Source organism: Vombatus ursinus, unplaced genomic scaffold, assembly GCF_900497805.2.
Source record: "Vombatus ursinus unplaced genomic scaffold, bare-nosed wombat genome assembly UNPS02009994.1, whole genome shotgun sequence".
Lineage (NCBI taxonomy): Eukaryota > Metazoa > Chordata > Mammalia > Diprotodontia > Vombatidae > Vombatus > Vombatus ursinus.
In genome coordinates this window covers 6922697-6943624 of record NW_020949772.1, presented here as the reverse complement: position 1 = coordinate 6943624, position 20928 = coordinate 6922697, and the positions used below count along the sequence as shown (strand labels likewise).

At 37.1% G+C, this 20928-nt stretch overlaps 1 protein-coding gene across 3 annotated transcripts; it reads right to left on the bottom strand.

Moving 5' to 3' along the window:
* Positions 1-2492: 2492 nt before the first annotated feature.
* Positions 2493-20747, bottom strand: RSRC2 (arginine and serine rich coiled-coil 2). 3 transcript variants are annotated; one of them, XM_027853525.1, is made up of 10 exons: positions 20659-20747; positions 15315-15471; positions 14101-14144; positions 11391-11603; positions 10377-10550; positions 9602-9724; positions 6270-6349; positions 4218-4450; positions 3759-3848; positions 2493-3143 (listed from the first exon to the last, which is right to left on the bottom strand). In XM_027853525.1, the coding sequence occupies exons 2-10, from the start codon at positions 15393-15395 to the stop codon at positions 2964-2966; spliced, it is 1218 nt and encodes a 405-aa protein (XP_027709326.1). In that variant the 5' UTR covers positions 15396-15471; positions 20659-20747; the 3' UTR covers positions 2493-2963. The 3 variants fall into 3 exon arrangements, with proteins under 3 accessions (XP_027709326.1, XP_027709325.1, XP_027709327.1); XM_027853524.1 differs by having other exon boundaries at positions 11391-11581; XM_027853526.1 differs by lacking the exon at positions 20659-20747 and adding an exon at positions 13184-13261 and having other exon boundaries at positions 15315-15363.
* Positions 20748-20928: the final 181 nt, after the last annotated feature.

Here is a 20928-nt window from a genome sequence, read left to right as displayed (position 1 = left end):
GATTTCTGGTGACTACAAAAAGAGCTGCTAGAAATATTTTTGTATATATACCGTATACCCTTTTTCTCTTTGGTGCTAAGGCCTAGTAATGGCATAGCTAGGTCAAAGAGTATACACAATTTGGTAACTTTTGGGGCTTAGTTCCAAATTGCATTCCGAATTCCTCAGTTTTGGTATATTACCAATTCATTGACTTTTCTGGTTGTCCTTGAAGTGTCTTTAATGCTACTTTTTGTTCAAGTGTTCTCATTGATAGTATGTCATAATCAAGCATGCATCGTTTTGCTTAGCTATTTGGGAAATCTTTAATTTGGACTTTTGAGACTGTAGTGTGCCATGTTTCTCAAAAGCTCCCTATAACTTCCAAGATCAAATGTAAAATCCTTTGCATGACCTTTAAACTCTCGGCCTTCATTTTTATTGGTTGTCGTCCTATTGGACTACTTCCCCACATCTTGGCCGTCAACTTTCTCCAACTCAGCTAAATCCTGCCTTGTGCAGGAGTGCTTCTCCAGTCGCCCCCCCCCGCCCAGCGCCTTCCTTCTAAAATTATCTCCCATTTACAAATATTCCATGTGTCTCCCATGTACAGCTGTCTGCATGTTGTTTCATTACGATGCATGATCCTTGCAAGTAGGAACTGTGTATTTTTGCCCTAGAACTTAGCATAATGTGCTGCATTAACGAATGTTTGTTGACTGACAACCAGCAGTAATACTGGTGGTAAAAAGATGGGGTTTCACAGCAGGAAACTGCTATGCTAATGCTAATTTTGTAGTCCAATGTATTTAATTCTGGTCCCAGCTTATTGACTAAAAATATCTTCAAGATACTAGTAATAAAAGCCTCAATAGGCTACTGCCAAATTGCATATGGACTTTTTTCACCTATTCCAGTTTTTCCAATCAAGCAGTTATTGATGCTGTAAAAAACCATCCATGAACAACAACTGGAGATTCTTTCCAACCAGAGTTCAAATTTAACTAGCCCAGAAAGAACAGGGAAAGTTCCAAACAAAGTGAAGATGATACATTTTTGATTATCTAAATGAGCCATACATTAAGCTCCTGCTTAAAAGTACAACTTTCTCTGGCTCCTCCTATTTTCCCATACATGATAGTGTGGCTTGGGAATGTGAAACTTAACTTATAAAATAGAAATTGGGAAATAACATGCACTGTTTGCATAACGACATCCAAAAATGTATTCTGATTGTAAGGGCAAAAGGCACCTCATTTCTAATCAGAAGACTGGGGGTTATATCTTTTCTCTACCACTTATTAATGGTGGGCAAGTTAATTTTTGAGCCCTTAAATCAGTGTACATATCAACTACTACTAACAATTTTTAAAGGACTCAACAATTTTCAGACCACAGAAAACACTTCAATAAGTGTGCACCCACTATTCAAATTGTTTCTATAGCTTTTTCCTCAGGCCAGTGTACTTGAAAAAGTCACTAACTCCAGCACAATATCAACAAAGAGTTGTCAAACTAGCTAGAAATCCATGATCTTGTTTTGAAACAATGGAAATTTAATAAATACCTTTTAAAGTAAACTGTATTCTGCTTACTGAAATTGCTCCACTTAAGTATATTATCAAATCTGTCACCTTATCACCAGGGATTCCACTAATACTTTACCAGAAAAACACCATTTTTCCTTTTTGCTGCATTGTGTGATTTTATTACCATTCTGTGGCTAACATCTTTTCCAAAGGAAGTCATCTCTAATGATATCATGAAAGCCAACGAGAAAATGGGTTTCAAACACATACACAAACTTGCATTATAGGCAACATTTTTGGAATCTGTGTTGTAAAGGTGCACCTAATTGATTTCTTTCAGGTAGTAACAAGGAGAGAAAAGGCATAAGGAACTGGATTTAGTAAAAGTAAAAAAAACAAAAACACAAAAGCCATGGCCAAGTTACTTGGATCCCTTTTACAGTGATGATCTACCAATCTAACAAACAAATACAAAATAACAAACTCTAGAGTTATGCCGGATTGCATTTAGTGACAAAGTGGTTTTCAAGAGCTGTATGTCTTTAATGCAACTAATTTGCAAAGCTAGATACCTCAAAGAGATGAAAAGATCCAAACTCAGGTTGATCAAGCAAAGTGCATACATAACACTTGTTGTTATAAGGCACTTTATTGTAATAAAAGTGCTTACACCCTTAATGTATTAATCTATTACCTGAATAACATACAGTTTTTAACAAATGCTGTACACCCTCCTAACCCCCACCCCCAGCAGCAAAGAACAGTACTGTTTCAGTGAAAGTTTTCAATTCAGCTTCTATGTCCCCTGCTCTGAAAAATCTTTTACATTTTCTCTCACTATGGTATTCCCTACAGCATAGTTCTAACTATTCTACTAAAGAGAGTTCCTAATTGGTCTTTATTATAAACTATACCAAAATGCTGTAGCAACCATAAAAGAAACCAATTCAAACAAGGATTTCAGGGAACTTAAAGTAACACCAGTTTTGAGAAAAAACATCTTTTATTATCATCACCATCCAGCTTTCTGTGCTGGACTATGTGCCCAATGGCCAGATCTTCTAAAGAACATCTACACAACATTTCTTTCATGTTTCAAGAGATGAAAATAACTGTACAAGGTTAAGTACAAAAGTACACAAGACAGTGGACACGAAATATCCATGTATGAGATTTTACCCCACCTGCAGCTTTATATTTGTTTGAAAAGTAGAACTTGTTAACTAAAAAATATTGTCCTTCTATAGTTCTGTCAAGTTTAATGGAAGTGGGTTTAACCTGATTACAACACTAACACCAGTATCACTGATCTGATATTTACAAAAAAATTGTATTTTTCAATAAATTAAAGTCAATGCAACACCCATGCAAGCTAGAATGCTAGCTGTTTGGTGAACAAGGACCTGACATCAGAACAAGAATTCACAAAGTCCCAAACGTTAAAATCATGTTTTTTCAAACTGCATCCATTCCCCGCATCGAAGATGTGAAGCCCAATCCCATTCCTCTTTGTGTGTGGGTTTGTGATCTTGCCATCTCATACTGAGCATCCAGATTTCTAAATACTTCCTCCTGTTGCTTCAGAGTTTTATAACTTTCTTCATCAACTGAACTACAACCAGCTTCATCCTCACTCTGGAAATCAAACATATAAGCAAACAGATTAGGCAGACTTAAGCTTTCAAAACTGACAGACAATATAAAGTTGACCTACTTTAGGAACACCTTACTTTCTCTGCTTTGGAAATATTTTCTACAAATTGTACATATAATTCTTACACTAAATTTTTATAAAAGTATGTGGCAATATATTACAGCTACTGGAGACAATGGTTCCTAGCAATAAGACAGTATACATATTTTGCTATTTTCTTACATATTACTGGAGAATGCTAATTATTATTTTGGATAAACTCCCACCCAGATTAGAGATGTTACCATTTTAAAGTTAGCAGTTATAACTATTATTATGCAGAATGTCTTAATTAGCATAGGCAATTTAAGTGTAAACTCAACTATAATCAAAGATATACTAATTGGCACAGGCTTCAAATTTGGATTTTGGAAGTCATTAACAGATTTACAATGAGTCTATTTCTACAGGAATAATGAGTTTTAGATAAGCATTACTAATGAAACCACGTACTGGGTAATACGAGAACTACTACCCTGAATGTAAAGGTGACGAGACACTTAACTAGGTCACTCCTAACTACATATGCAAACATACACATACACACATCTCCTTACCTTAATACCCATTAATTTTCTGAATTTGACATTTTGGTCCTTGTTCCCAAAATTCAATTTTTCCCAAATTTCAGCAGACTGTGACTTATCCTGTAGGAGACATTAAAACACGTACATTTTCAATCAGTCATAATGTTTAAAACAGTCTATGATGCCGTTTAAAACCCGGAAACAACCAACTCTATCACTGTGTGAAATCCCATTCTAAGACTCTGTTCTGTTCTGGGGATGTGAGGTGGAAGTGAGTGCCCCATAATCCAGACTCAGTTATGGCTACTTTATAAAGTGGCTAATAACTGTTGCCTGGTAAATACTTAAAGCAAGCTGGGCCCAACATAATTTTTCAAGATAAAATCACCATGCCTCTGTTCCCCATCCTGCCCCCTGGCCATTTTTGGTGTGTGTTTGAAACAGCAAATGTCAGAAGAGACATTGACCCATTAAATAACAGAAGCTTACCCCTTCTTTTTTGCCTTGCCAAAGCATTTTCCTTTTCTTTTCCTGCTCAGCAAATTTCATAGGATTCACAGCTGCTGGATTATAATAGCTAGGTACAGCTATTCCCGTCTCTGCCAATGCTTTGGCTTGTAGTGCAGCCATTTGAGCTGCCATAGCTATCTGAGGAGTTACTTGTGTTCCAGATGCTAGAAGGGCAGCAACATTGAGGACAGACCCTCCAGTAGCTGCAGCTGCTGAAGAAGAAACATAAGCAAATATTAAGATGCAAGGCTACTTAAAGGCACAATCACACTTAGTTCAAAACTTTAAAGATAACAGCAGTTAAATTTTTAAAAATCTGAATTCATTCATAATGCCCTAGCTTTTGTATATGATTTTGAAACAGATATAGAGGGAAACTGCTTTGAAGGGCCCAGTGCAGCCATCTCATCATCTCCTACCTTCTGATTTCCTAGACTTTTGTCTCCGACTAGGAGCACTGTCTGCAGTAACTCATCTTCCAGCAAGATTGCAACAACTCTGAAACTCCCACCTACTTGGCACCCCCAGCCCTGGAAATCCTTCTCCATCTGACTGCAGAGGGTAGACTTTGAAGAGCTCTTCCCAGATCATCATTTTCCACTTAGCTGTAGGTCTGCATTATGGCCCCAAGCTAGGTACTCCTCCTTCCCTTTCAGCTTTTTTTTTTATGTATTATCTTCCCCCATTAGATTGTGAGCTCCTTAAGGGTAGGGACTGTCTTCTGCCCTTCTTTTTATCTCCAGTGTTTAGTACAGTACCTGGCACATAGTAGGTACTTAATACTCCAAAAATAAATACTACAGATAGTGATAACTGGCCATTAAAGGATGGATTATTAATGATTTAAGTCAACGTCAGCTTCAGTTTCAACCAGGGGAGTAGTGATGTCCAAAGGTGAAAAGTGTGGCAATTGTAGACAATATAAAATAGCTAGGTATATGAAAGATAAAAAAGTACAGTGTGATATAAAGTTAAAAGGAGAGAATACTCCTTTAGTGGAAGGATTAGGGAAAGCTTCATGGAAGACAGAGCATTTTTTTTTTGCTTTTTTTTTTTTCTTGGTGAGGCAATCGGGGTTAAAAGTGACTTGCCCAGGGTCACACAGCTAGTAAGTGTCATGTGTCTGAGACTGGATTTGAACTCATGTCTTCCTGACTTCAAGGCCAGAGCGCTATACACTGCGCCACCAAGCTGCCCCGAAGAAACAGCATTTGAGGAAGGCCTTTAAAAATGAACAGTTGTCAGGGAGGACTGCATTCTAGACACATGCACCAACAAGAGCAAAGAGTCATCAAACTGTAGGGCTTCAGACAAGGCAAATTTAAACGGAATGCAGGGTACATGAACTGAAGTGTAGTGTGATTATCTCACATGGATTGGAGATGGACAAGAAGCTATTGAAGATTCTTTGAGTGGGGAGTGAAATGACTCAAATCATGCAGAATCATGTGGCAGTGTCAGCCTCACTCCAGAGACTGGAAATGAGACTAGTTAGGAGGCTATTGCAATAGTTCAGGTGAGAGTTAATCATTATGTAATTTTCCCTGACCTAGGGAAGGTGTGTCAACTACAAACAGCACATACACAAGCAACTTAGATATAACAAATAAATGGAAAGAAATTCTAAATTATGGTCATACAAATTCAGTCAGTTTTAGGATCATGGATTTAGGGCTGGAAGGAACATTGGAACTATATAATCAACCCTAGCTCATTTTTACCTGAGGAACCTGAAGCCAGGTAGGGTCACACAGGTAGAACTAAGATTTAAATACAAGGATTTTAAATTGAAACCTAGTGTTCTGTCCACTGCATCTAGACAAATCTGTTAATATGGAATTTCACATTTAGCTCTCTTCGATCACCAACTTTTCAGAGACATTTTATTATTAACATGGTGCGTCAATTACACATTTTCCATTGTCTCTATTTTCAAATAAAGAACTAAGGTTCTTTGGAATTTCAGTCAAACTTAAATAGTCAGAATGGTTACTTAAAATTCTGGCTAAATCAATTTATGAAAAAAGTTACCTGCTACTATTTCTTGCTGTTTCTGTTTTTCAACCATTTCTTTTTCTCTCTGTTCTTGCAACTTCTTCGCTCTTTCCAACCTATTGATAACAGAAAAAATTTCAAAGTACATAAGGTGAAAGAACCCCTTAAAAAGATATGAAATTACACATTAATACTTTTTTTTAGGACAAAAAAGTAATAAGGGATTTTAATATGCCCATTCTTTTAACTTCCTTTAAAAATTTCTTTCTGTAGGTCTTGTAATATTTAACAACTACCTTTTCTACCCTAAAGGCAATCTCTCTGGCAATAGTCTGTCCTAATGTCCATGTTAGAGATAAAACTATTTTAAGATCTATTTTTTACTGGGAATGTATATAAGATGGTTGTAAACTTATCACACACTGGCATTGTTTTACTAAGAAATCAACCTTATAAATAAAACACTCACTTGTCCACATTCAGAAACAATTAAGGTTTGGTGAGTAGAAAACAATGTTGATTTCAGAATTTTCTGAATGTTTTTCAGGGGATGCAGAGACAGTTTTGAGGAACAAGTAAAATTTTAACTCGTGACGATTATGTGTTTCAATATATTCTTTTAAAGCATTTATCACAGCCTTGCAAATTAATACAATGAAATAACGAATGTTACAATTCCCAAATTCATCTTAATGCAAGTGGCTCTGTTACTCTTGTACAGATTTTTTAAAAAGTGAACATGTTTCAGTCATTTCATTTGGTTGCTTTCAATTTTTGTGGTGGTGTGAAGACCAATGCACCTAGGAATAGAGGAGACCTGGGTTTGAGCCCTCTGCCACTAATTTATTGTGAGATTAGTCATTTCAACTTTCTGAGTCTAAATTTCCTATAAAAACCAGGGGACTAGACAACATTGCAAGACTCTTTAGTCAAATACATACGATTAACTCATGCTTCACTTAATCCAAGGCTGGACTGAAAATTAAGTTTATTATTAAGCCTAAAAAATTCAGAAGGCAAAGCATCTGAAAATTTCACAGAAATGTATTTTAAAAGAACTATGCTATTCTTGATTCAATTATGTGTTACTAAAAGAGTATACTTTTAGTCCCAAACTAGTTGCTTACAAGCATCCATGGAGTGAATTCTCTAAAGCTGTGAAATTACAATTCTGGGACAAAAATTAAAACACAAACTCAGAAGTCTTCCCCTCCCTATATAAAATCTAAATCACTGTTTCTTGATAACGTGTTTTCCTAAGAAGCCAAAATCACTTTCCAAAATTCGAATTCCATGAGATTCCTACTAGTAAAATTGCATGAAAGGCAAGGAATAAAACAGGATTTTTTGTTTTTGGTTGCACTTCTAGAGAAAGCAGTTTTGCAACAAAAGAATTCCATTTTGGCAGCCAAAGTTGAATAAGAGAACTATAGGTTATTGAGCAGGCAGAATCTGGTACCTGGCACTTCACTTTCAGCATTTGAAATGGAATTTTAAAAAAAGCAACAATTAAAGAGATCAGTGTTGTAAATTAACAGGCCCACCTACCTGTAATATGCTAAGGAAGTAGGCTGGCATACTGTCTGATTCAGCTGAACAGGCAGCTTGTATTTGCTCTCTAATAGTTTTTGAAAGGTTTACATCAAATCAGTATGATTTCAACCTTTCTGAGCAAATACAAGATAACAACCATCACTTCGATGAGCTCAAGAGATCGGGCAACGAAAATGTTATCGTTCAACAGCTGTACCTGAAACTATTTGCAAAGCTATTTAAATACTTTTAACTACAAAGATACATTTTATTCTTATTTTTCAAGATTTCCTATACTGTAGCTAATTTCTCAGTAACTAAGTTGTCCTTTCAAATTTCAAGAACCCAGTAACAGCTTAGCTGATCCTATAGTGAAGAATGGGTAGTTAAGTCACATAAATGGGCAAGGAACTGTGAACTACCAGTGTTAGTCTCAAATCCTACTAAAATCTGGAAGTGAAAAATGTAAGCATACTGTAAGAGTAAATTGTAAACTGGTGGGTTTTGAAAAAAATTCTGCACGTGTAACATTCACTATAAATTTAAACACAGAAAAGCTAAGAAAATTCTCACATTTTGAGAGCATCACCTTTTGCCATCTAACGCACATTTATTTATGGATTTGATAACAAATACTCACTTATTCTGTTGCTTTGAATTTCAATAAGAAAAAAATCAAATATAAAGGATGAGTAACTGCTTAATAAACGATACTACTTGCATTAAAATGGCCATTGCAAGTTTTGAAATCAACACCATTCACTAAGGTGAATGGAATGAGGAAGGGGTGAGCTCACACCTTTGTTGCTGCTGCTGCTGCTGTTCAGCTGGAGACAGTTTCTGCCAGGCTGGGTTCACAGGGCAGCAGTACATCAGGTTACATTGTGATAACTGTATTTTTGCAATGGGAAAAAAATAGAAACTCAATTTTAAAAAGAAAAACAACAAAAGCTAGTGTAGAATTCGCAGAATATGGGAAAAATAGCAAATATGAAGTGCTGTGATTTTCCTCCTGCCTTTGCAAATGATTTAAGTTTTTGGGAAGACTTAACCTTGGTAGATTTGAATGAGATAGCTCCATCTCCCTTGTGTGTTATCCCAGGAACCACACATAATTAGGCAATAAAATCTAAGAAAACGTGTACTTTTCCCTGTCTTAACAACAGGGTTTTATTTAAGATTTTCTAAGGGCAAATTCACAAAACGGTTTCTATTTATTGACACAGCATGTAACTACATCAATTATTCCCTCCTTCAAAACAGATAACATACTTCACATAATTCTAACCAAAGGTCAAATATTGGTCTAGTTATTTTATGTTCTTAAGAAGTAGAAATGTAAAGTGTCTTTTATAATCAAAAGAGTAAATTTCCTTGTCTCATAAGTGAAAACAGTTTCAAGAATTTTAGGCCCACTGCACTCTCAATCCCAAGTCTTGGGACTTTTTGATCCTTCAGTGAAAAAAACCAAAACAGAACAAAACCAAAACTCCCCCCTGCAAAAAAAACCAGGCACAAAAAACCCTGAAACAAACAAACAAACAAAAACCTAAATAATTAAGAAGAGGAAGAAAGGGGAAGGATCTGTTTGTTTCAACCACCTCAATCTTCATAAGCTTTGCAAAGAAATGAAACCATGCTATGAGGTAAAAGTTAATGAAACTATCTATTTCTGTATTGCAAAAGGCCACACTATTTAAAATATGATTACAAATGGAACCTATTGTATTTTTTTGATCCCCCTGATTCAGTGACAGGATCAACCCCTCATCTTTTTTAGACGTCAAGCTCATCAAAGCCAACTTAAGGTAAATGAGTAAAGACAATAAACATACCTTCGAGCTAATGCTTCTTGTGCATCCATTGCTGTGTTTCGCCCTCTAAAAGGAGGTGGACTGGGAGTCCGACTTAAACTTCGGCTAAATCTTCGTGGTTTTTCAATTCTCTTCTTTCTTTCCCTGTAATTAATTTTAGGAGTCTTATGAGGTGCTAATTTATTACTATATTGATATGACATAACAATAAAGCATCAGAAAAATGAACTAAGATTTTTATGTGTAAAATTTCTTATAAAATAGAAATTCTGTGACTCAACAACTGTTTGATTCATATAGTTTTATAACAATGTAAAATATAAATGGGACTTTGTTCTCTATTCCCCTCTTCTAAAAATTTGGTGCAGCCCATCCAATTGGTATTTTATTTTCAGAATATATTTTTAAAATGCCAAACATGTTGTAAGAAGTAATATTCATTTTACATATAATTTCATTTTGGGGGCAGAACAGACTAGAAAAGGACTCTGGAAATCATCTAAATCCAACCCACTCATGACAAAAAAAAGAAAAAGAAAAAGAAAAAAATCCCAAAAAATAAAACCAAAGAGTCTTATTTCTAGAGCCAGGATTGAGGAAGCTGTGGCCTTAAGGCCACATGTGGTCCTCTCAGGTGCAGCCCTTTGATTGAATCCAAACTTAAAACTTGGACTCAAGTCAAAAGGCCACACCTGAGGCTACAGGTTCCCCACTCCTGGCTCTAGACAATTCAAAACTAAAAACACATATTTTAGCTGTCAACAAATTCTTTTAAAAGTAATATATAAACATATACCGGCTTCTGCTCCTGGTTCTACTTCTACTCCTGGTTCTATGCCTATGTCGTGATCTTGACCTTGATCGAGACCTAACCCGACGCTTTCTTTCCCTGCTTCTGGACCTTGACTTCTTCCGCTCTCTGCTCCTGGACCTTGACTTCTTCCGTTCTCTACTTCTACTACGATGACGCCTGAAATAACAAACATTAAAAAATATATTTTTACTCACTGATCTTTAAATTACAAGTGATTTTGGAAACACTTACGCACTATTACTGTATCGAGAAAAAACAAAAGAAATATACTTCAAATTTACTGTTCCCTCAAAGCCACTTATACATTTTTGGGATGCCACTTAGTCTATGTGTTCGGTTGCCTCAAATGGCAACACTCTACAAAATTCTAAGAGAGTAACTACTAAAGTTGATGTTCCAAAAAGTCATAAATCTACAAAAAAAGCAAGCTTCTGAACATTTTCTAAATGTGCAATGCTCAAATTCTTGTCCTTTAAGAAAAACCAACTGGTTACCTGAGCTTCTAGATTCTTCTAAAGCACACAGAAAAAGAAAATCTTGAGTATAGCTTCGATGCCTTCTATAGGAGGCAGTATTATTTTAGCTTAAAAAAAAAAAATTCTACAAATGTGGCCAATGAGAACTACTGAAAGAAATTTTATTTAAAATGTCTCACACAAAGTAGGCACTTGCTTTTTACTGTTAATAACTATATTGCATCCAATCAAAAGATATGTTACTTAATGGCTGAGTTATTACCACATGCCATCAAGGGGTCCTTCCTCTCCTACATAGGCTCTCTAGTTTTCTTGACCATTCCTGAATCCTTAGGGCCATAAGATGCCATTTCCTGCAATTATTAACTACACCTTCAATTATTTTTTAAAACCTGGTATATCTGGATAAGGGCAGGAAACAGTTTGGGGCTCATGTGGTTAATGTGTATTTAGAAATGCAGAACTCTTTGGAAGAAACTATCTGACCAGTGCTGCTGAAGTATTGATATAAACAACTCACCTTTCACGAGATCTAGATCTTGAATGACTTCTGCCTCTGGATGACTTCCTTTCTTTGCGCTTGTGTCTGTCCTCACCATTTTCAGATGAATTTAGTCTCTCTCTTCCCTTATCAGAAGAATGTTCTTTATCATTATGGTCCTCAGATTTATGTTTCTTGGAGGACTTGTCTTTGGATTCATGTCTTCTTGCCTGTTGTAAGAAGAAGTTGGTTCTTTCAGGAAAATAGTGCAACAAAGAGAGTTAGTATGGGTATCAGAAGATAAAAATATGTTGTGATGCAACATTAGTAACCTTAGGAGTGTGGCTCAGTCAATAATTATCTACGTTCACATCACCCAATGTTGCAAGTGAATATTACTACTTTTGTTTTTCTTCTTTATAATTCCCCTCCCACCACCCCCAAATATAGTAGTAATGTCCCATAAAATTATCTTTTCAATAGCAAGGTGAAAACAATTTCAATTTCACCTCATAGTCTAATAAAATAGAGGTACACATTTATTCAAATATATACAACCGACTATTTAGATACACACCAGATACACACATCACTTATGAATGCATAAATCTTTTAACTATTGAAGTACACAGTACCACTGAATTGTGATGTTAGAATTAAACAGTTGATTAGAGACACTTAGAAAACTAGGAAATGCATTAGAAAATGCAGTTTTAAATGGATGACTATTCTAAATAAGATTTAGCTTACTAAGCTTTTTTTGCACCCTCGGAATTATTTTAAGCAGACACACATTCTTCCTTTTACAGCTATAGTGTTAAAAGTATTCTGCAAGGTCAGTTCTGACTGTCTCCAATGTTTTCATTGGAGACTAAATTGTGAAGCAGTCATTTTTCTTCTTGACATACGCAGACAGGTTTGGGATTTTTATTTTGATACAGGTACCTACGGTAAAAAATGGCAAGCACTTTTACTTTAAAAATGGTACTGGAATTCAAGATAGGAATAGCACAATTAATCCCAAAGCCATCATATTATTTTTGCCAGTATAAAAAATAAAACCATACCACACTATGTACCATCAATGCCTTCACAGATGCAGCTAAGCTAAAACTAAATTTATCAGCACCCATATATTCAAGAAAGTAATGTTACATATTATTCTCTCTTGCCCCTGAGACAGGCATCTAGATTTGCCTTTCTGATCCAGCTGTTATTCAAGTTCAAGATTCTGGACTTAAAAAAAAAAATTTGAGTTGGAATACATTTTAAAGATACTCTAGTCCAACCCTCTTAATTTAGCAGATGAGGGAAACAGGTCCAAGACACTGTGACTTGTCCAAGTTCATACAGTTAAGTTTTAACAAGGCTGGGGCTAGAACCCAGGTCTCCTAACTCTTAGTTCAATGTGCTTCTCATGATATTACAGTGTTACTCCATGCAGTAAAATACATGCAATAATGTATTTCGTTGCACTTGGCATTTTTTTTCTAAAATACTTTGAAGAGCGCCACCATTTGTCTAAACATGCATGTTGTAATTTATGAAAATGATTATATAATAACAGTTAATTTTACAAGAGAAATTTGTGACATGTAGATTTTACTTTTACTGCCAATTCCCCTCTAAAATAACACTTAAGATAAATTTTTCTTAGACTCTGCAGTATGATGGCAAATTAGAAAGGCTTTCCAAAATGTGGGTCAATTTTCAAACTTTATTTCAGTTTTCCATACATAATACTTTACTACGAATAAAAAAAACCCATCAAAACCCTTAACTGATTTAAGATATATTTAAGGGAAATAGGAGTTTGAATGACTAATAGTTACCTTATCATGAAGTAGGCTTATAATTTTGCTATCTGAGTCTGCAGCGTCTTCAGTTCAGTCTCTTCGCGCATTAGCACGCTGAGTATGATTTATTATAGAAATGTTATCATGTGAGCTAAACAAAATAGTCATTTTCACAAAAACTCTCCTAAATTAAAATTTTAACAGAGCTTCCATTAGGGGAGGAGGTGAAGTCCCTGCCCCACATTTAGCTTTAGGAGTCCCTCACCCAGCCCCCAAAAGGACTCCTCCTCCCTTTCTGGCTGCTATTTCTGCTGTTCCTTGTTGGCTCTCTCCACGTCTTCTCTGGTGGCTGAGCCAGTTATCTCCTCTGTACCACAGCTGCTGCCTCTTCTCACTCCCCTTGCCTTTTCCCTCAAGCTCTGCTGTTACTGCCACATTTCCAGCTGCCCCTCACTGACTCTTGTGACCCTGTAGCAGTCTTTCCACGTTCAATACTAACATTAGAAAAACCGAACTAATTTAGAAAAGAGGACTTGTTATCTTTCCAAAAAATAAAATAAAATGAATGTATCCCTAGGCAGATGACTGTTACTTAAAAGTCCTGAGCAGTGTTAAGGCATCAGAAGACTCGGGACCTCAGGTTAATGGAAGCTCTGTGTGACAGCCCTAAAGAACCAATTATATTTCTTCATATGAAAATTTCATTGTGAAAACTTTCACGACAAATTAAAATTAAGTTTCTGAATGTACTTTTCCCATAAACAACTATCTTCTTGTTAAAATGAGGAATCCAAATCATGCTTCTCTATGATACTCCATAACCCAATTAACCTTCCAAATTTTCAAAGTTTTCGGTACTTACCATATCATAGTTACATATTTCACACATACATTTCTACAAGAAACTTTAAAAGTATTTTAAAATTACCTATACTCTACAAAGTGTTAATTACCTCTTTGCTTCTGCTCCGACTTCTGTGTTTTCTTCCTTCATTATCTGTGGGGAAAAAAATTATCACTAGCATAAGCAGGTGCTCAGTAAGATACAATCTTAAATTATTTTATTTTATTCTATTAAGACAAGTTCTACAGAGATCCTGTTTATGGATGACTCCCCAAAGACTGAGGTTTTAATTTTTGTTTACCTATTTACGGTTATCTACACAGGTCTTGTTACAGAAACTTCTGTTTATCTGACAATATCAAGTATCCAAAACCTCAAAATCAGAACATTTTTTTAAAAAGGCCCTCATCAGTTAAAAAAAAGAAGCCACAAATGCTTGAGCTTCAACAACTTTTACTGAGAAGAGCCAGCCTCTTCCTCCTCCCCTCCATTTTGTTGTAAATGCAGTTCTTATAAGACTAGGTGCAGCTCACTGCAAATTTAAAAGTTGGCTGCTTGAAGTATGTAGAAATGAAAAACATCATGAAGGAAGGGCTGTAGAAATATAAAAAGCAGGTAGAATTACTCAAAAATCACAGCAGCCTGAAGCCACTTTGTATACGGGTAACACATCTCAGCAGCTCTTGAGGATATGGCTATAACATAACTAAAGTTTTTAATGAGCTCAAGTCATTAAGAAAAGATTAAGCACACAGTAAAGTATACATAAGCTTTTGGGCAAAAATTTCCATGAAAAGCCAACATTTTTACAAAAATGTTTTGTACTTAAAGGGATAAACTTCGGTTGTTAAGCATTCATTTATATAGGTAGACCTCATTCTCCATGATACTACAACTGACATAAATACATCGGTTAAATACCCCCCCATCAGCTTATGGATTCAAGTATTATCAGAGTATTTCTGATTTCATTTATAAACAGACTATTTCTCCATGTTTCACCCCTCTCCCTTATGGTTTTAATTACTTTACAGGATTATAAGTAATAAATATTGAATGGCACAACCAACAATCAATTTGCACTTTGAAAACAGAAAACATTCAAAGAGGCAGAAAACTTTGGGAGGAGCAAATAGCAACACTATCAACTATATACTTCCTGCCTTAAAATAAGGTACGTGAAATAAATATACTTTCATTTTAAACTTCTGATAAAGTTGACAAATGTATCAATATAATAATCAACTACAACCAGAATAATTTATATGTAGTTTATACAGAATATAGTAAATACCGTTAAGTAGCGTTTCAGAATATTCATACCTGACTTCCGTTTTCGTTCTCTTGACCTTGATCGTGATCTTGAATAATGATGTTTTGATGCTCTAGGAGAAGTGGAGGCATCTGACTGTTCCTTTTTTTTATCTCTATCTGGAGATGACTTTTCTGTGGCTATCCCATCTCGTTCTGTGTCACTAGCCTAAACGTTCAAGGAACAATGATTAATTTAAAGCTTTTCGTGGCATTTAAGAAATACACACACATATAAAACCACTCTGGCTTCTTAAAAAAATACAGAAAAATACATATATTCAAGGGATTAAAAAAAAAATTCTAAGTAGTAGATCAGAAAAGGTTATCTTGTAGTAAAAGCTCCTTAAGGGAAGTGGCTGGGCTTTTATTTGAGGGGGTAGGGTGGGATATAGATGAACTATAGACACAATGTGCATTGAATTAAACTGATTTTTAAAACAGGATTGACTGTTAAGTTTTGAGTTAGTAAAATGCTACCAGTGATCTACTCAGGTTCTAATTCTGCCATTTGTTCATAAACTCTAAATCAGTGTAGTTATTATATGCATAATTATGAAAACAGAAAATGAACAGGACTTGTGAGTCAGGAAGATGGGGTTCAAAACCCCTATTACTAATTCACTTACCCTCTCCTAAGAATTGATTATGTCTGTGTTGGAGAAAACCACACTTTGTTGGTCACCACTTCATTATGTATTATTTTCCCCTAATTAGAAGCTTTCTGAGGGCAAGGTCCATGCTTTGCTTTCATAATTGTATCCTTAGCAGTGGCCATGGTGCTTGGCACACAATAAGCACTTGGTAAACGCTTTCCATTCACTATCCTAGAGGGAATAGGGAGCCACTGAAACGAAGGGAAATGACAAAGATTTCCCTTCAGGAAGGGAGCGACAAAGACTAATACGTCAGGAAAATGGTGCAGAAATAATTTACATAGATTCTGAACTAAGCATTTGAGGGAACTCTTTGAGCTGTCAAGACACTATTCCCACCAACTTTTGTAGGAGGAAGTTTCCTATACCAATAAAAGTCACAAATCCAGTCTCTACCCTTATTTGATGATTATTTCATGTTATACTTAAGAAAAAGATGGATTTTTAACTGGTTGAATGGCTAGATCCAAAGAGTCATTAATAATTCAACATCAATATGCAATCCAATCCTCTTTTCTGTTCTTTGCATGATCACTAGGTAGATCATCCTATAAGCTTTTAAGTACTCATTTAGCCGATTTATCCAAAATGTATTTTACAAAGTTATAATTTTATTAAAAACATGCTATGAGCATAAGGAGTGAAAGACAAACAATTTAAGAGTAATTTTTAGCACAGATGAAACGATGTCTACCAATATAAATTTTTTTTTTAAAATTTGCTATTATGGATAAGCAGTATCTGATAGTGAACTTAAATTTCTTAACCACTTTTTAATGGAAACAGTATCTAGCAGTACCGTATAAACATTAACCCTCCCAGCTCTAAATTAAGAATGCTATAAATCACTAGTATGTTTTTTTTATTATGCTAGTTATTACAAAACAAAATTAGATAAAAATAGCATAGAATAAATGCAGCTAACATTCTTGAACAAGCCATTTCCATTTTTAAAAATGGGTTCTTCTGTCCAAGGAAAAAGTGATGCTGGAAAGAGGTAGGATCTGAGCTGCACCTTGGTCCCTAAGGAGAGAAAAATGGCAAGGAATGATCATAGGGTGTTTGTGCGTGCATGTAAGTATATATATATATAAGTACACACACACATATACACTGAGAAGACCTGGCAGGTAACAAATGGCACCAAGTTCAGAGGTAACAGGGGGAAAAGGAGTTGGATAGCCAAGGTGGGCTAGATTATGTAGGGCAGAGGAGTCAAACACATGGTGTCCAAAGCAGATTAAAATGGTATTGGGAAGTAGTTAAAATAAAAAATAGAACACAGATATTATCATGTGGTTTTCTAAGTCAATATGCAACTCCCATGGATCTTTATATATGGTTTAGTGGCCTTCATTTCTATTTGAATTTGAACCACTGATGTAGGGCTTGAAAGTCAGGAACTTGGCTGAGCAGCAGGTTCTATTTAGAATTCTTTAAAATTCCAAAAATGATTTTAGCTGCCTGATTTTGATATACATGGAATAAGATAGCCATCCAGGAATGGGGAGTGTCAAGAAGCCAAAGCACTAGGCTGGAAGACAAAAGGCAAAAAAAAAAGTTCCCTTTCAAAGAGTATACAACTAGTTGGGGTGGGGTGGTGGATGAGGAGAGATGGTGTGGCAGAAAGGAAAGAATATGAAATCTGGAAAGGTAGGCTGGAACCAGATGGCAAGCTGAGGAATCTGAATTTCATCTTAAGAGACATTAGGATAGGAAGTCATTTCCCCCCATCTTCACAACTATCTTAAGACTGTAATACCCTGAAAGACAAAGAAGTTAGTCATTTAATAAATGCTTATGCACTTAATTAGAAAATGTCACCCAAACCCCAAATTCCCCTCACCCCCAGTACTCAAGCTTCTATCACCTACCCCGAAAGGAACCCGGTAAAATGGAAAAAGCACAAATGTAGAATCTGAGGCCCTGGATCCAAAACCCAACCCATAATTAGAGATCTTGGGCAAATCACTTAACCTATCCATGTCTCAGTTTCTTCATATCTACATCAAAATGGTTCATCTTTTATGGGTCCCTGATCAATCTTTGTTGATGGACTGATGAGAGAGAAACACCTCTGGGGCTAGGACTGATTACCAGATGTCTGTACAATGCCCTGCCCCCACAGCACCCCAAAGCTTTGAGGGGGTATTGGTATTCATTTATCCTACAGTGAAAAGAAAATCATTAGCTGGTGAAAAGAAGGTAAGACAACACTAGTCAATACTTAAATAAAGTTAATTACATGTACACCAAGTTAAGAGAAACTTGTTCATGTAGTAAGAAAAATTTCCTTAGCTTGAAAGCTACTGTGAAAAAGCTACTCATTTAACAGGGTCAACAATTTTCTATTTAGAATTGTTTAGGGGAAAATTTTATAGAAAACTCGCAATCAAAATAGACTATTGCTGCTTGATGTCATTTTAGCAGTATAGGTATAGTCAGACTCATGGTCTCGTTTACTGGTAATCTGCATTGATAGCAGTTTTCTTATAAGGTACAAACCAAGAAAATGTTTACTTAGTAAGAGGATTAAGATATCTGACAGATTAACGTATTTCTTTCTACAGTTCTAAGACTGAAAGTTAGATCATTGAAACAAAATCTAGGCCCATGAGATGTTTCAGCTAGCTATTTTTACATACTCACACATGTATTTATTTTCCAGAAAAATCAAGCAAGGAGTCATTTGAAAATGTAATTCCAACTTCCTGATCACATAGAGCCAGTGTAACCAATCCTTGGAACTCCTAACTTCTTAAAAACTATTGTAATAATACAACCAGATGGCTGGAGGGGGGTGGGGGAGAACCTGAGGAAAGGAGAACAAACAGCCTGACTCCAGCCAGAGGGAATCAAGGCAATAAATGTTAATAGCATACCTGCTTTAATCTGAAAAACATTTTAAATACATACTACATGCCAGGCACAGTGCTAATATACTCTAGATTACAAAGGGGGAAAAGTCTTCAAAAAGTTACAACACACTAACTAATCCAAAAAATATTTTTACAAGAATTTTCCCTTATACCTGTCAGTAGAAAAGAACACAAAAAGCTCACACATTTTTATTGTTACAAGACAAACAGAAATTATGTAATGCCACCCATTGGTATGTAGCTAAGAACAATACAATCTTGTTCAAGGAAGGTAACTAGAGTGCTACAAGTATTTTTACTACAGTACTTAAAATAAGGATGTAATAAATTTAATTTGGGGATTAAGATAGATCTTTAAGACACATAGTACAGTATTACATTGAAGAGATAAGTCTTTCAGACTTACAGATTAAAATCTAGCCACATGGGGCAGACAGTGAGAGAGAAGCACAATAATTCACATACCTTGCAGAATTCAGATCTCAGAAAAGACAGAAAGTGTAATGTTAAGAGCCCTGGATTCAGACTACCAGAGTTAGAATCTGGGATCAGCTGCTTACTACTTTTATGGTCTTTAAGCAATTCTCAGAAACTGTCTTAATGCCTTATTTTCTTCATATGTGAAAAATGAGAGGGAGTTGGACTGGAAGGCCTCGAAAACCTCTTTTAGCTATAAATCTTCAATTTTAGGAAAAGGGGGCTGGACTGGAAGGCTTCTAAAGTCCCTATCAGATGTAAAATCCACGATTCTATAAAAATGAGGCGACTGGATGACCTCTAAAGTTCCTTCCACCTACAAATATATGCATGTACATATATGAAGATAAAAGGATTAGACTCTATGGTCTCTAAGGTCTGTCAGATGTAAATCTACGATGCTATGAAAACGAGAGAACTGAACGACCTCTAAAGTCCCTTCCAGCTCTAATCTATGATCCTACATGGATGATCTTTTAAAAGCCCCTTCAAGGTGTAAATCCAACATTTTAGAAAAAGGCTTGGGAGTGGAAAAGGAAAAAAGTCCCTTCAAGGTGTAAATCTATAATCCCAGGAGAATGAAGGGCTTGGAGGGGATGACCTTTTAAAAAAGAAAAAATCTCTTCCGATCCTAGAAAAATGAGGGAGGGGTCTTGGAGGATCTCCCCCAGGTCAGATCAATGGGTCCTATGAAGGACACCTGAGCCTCGGAACATGCTCCCCAAGTCCCTTCAGCCAAGTTTACCTGGCTCAGACCCAAACACATACGCACACAGCAAACGCTGGTCGGGAAGGATTCTCGGGGCGCTTTCATGCGCAGGCAGCGGCGGCAGCCGGGGGGACCGGCTAGGCCCAGCTTCCTTCTTTCCTGCCCCACTTCCTACGTAGACACCGCCCCTCTCAACGCCCCCTTACCCCCAAGAAAAAAAGGGGCAGAAGGAGCCTCGGTGCTGCCGTTTCCTGCCTTCCTCCTCCTCCTCCGGCTGCACCATCCCATTCTCCCCACCCCCATCCCAAGAACGAAGGGGCAGGAAGTGAAACCTCTCCTGCCTCCGCAGGCAGGCCCGGGGGCCGCGGGAAGGCCGCCGGGGTGGCGCGAGGAAAGTTCTGGAAGCAGGCACTCCCAGCGGCCCCCCCTCCTGCTCAGCCGGCACCGCCTCGCCTCCCCCACCCTCCGGCGGGCAGCCATGATGGCGGGGCCTGGAGGAGGCCGCAGCGCCATTTTGTCCACACACTTAACGCGCACTCCCTCCCCGGCAGTCAAACCTCTCTCCTCGCGGAGGGGCCCTTTCCCTCCCCTTTCCCCGGCTCGGCTCGGCTCCGGCTCGAGGATTCACCACTTACCGCCATGTTCCGCAGAGTCCCGGCCGCTGGGGCCGCGCCTCCACCCGCCACTCTCACCAGTACCCGCCGCCGCCGCCGCCAAGGCTTCGCCGCTGACTGACTAAGCCGCTCGCGCCAGAGGCCCGGATGGCACAAAGGGGCTGGGGCCTGGGGCGCCGCAAAGCATCCTGGGGGTGGGACGAATGAGGGGGTGGGGACAAGAGTTACTACGGCAACGCGGTTCGTGGCGGCGATTGGTAGTTCTTTCGAAGGGGGCTGGGAGACTGAACG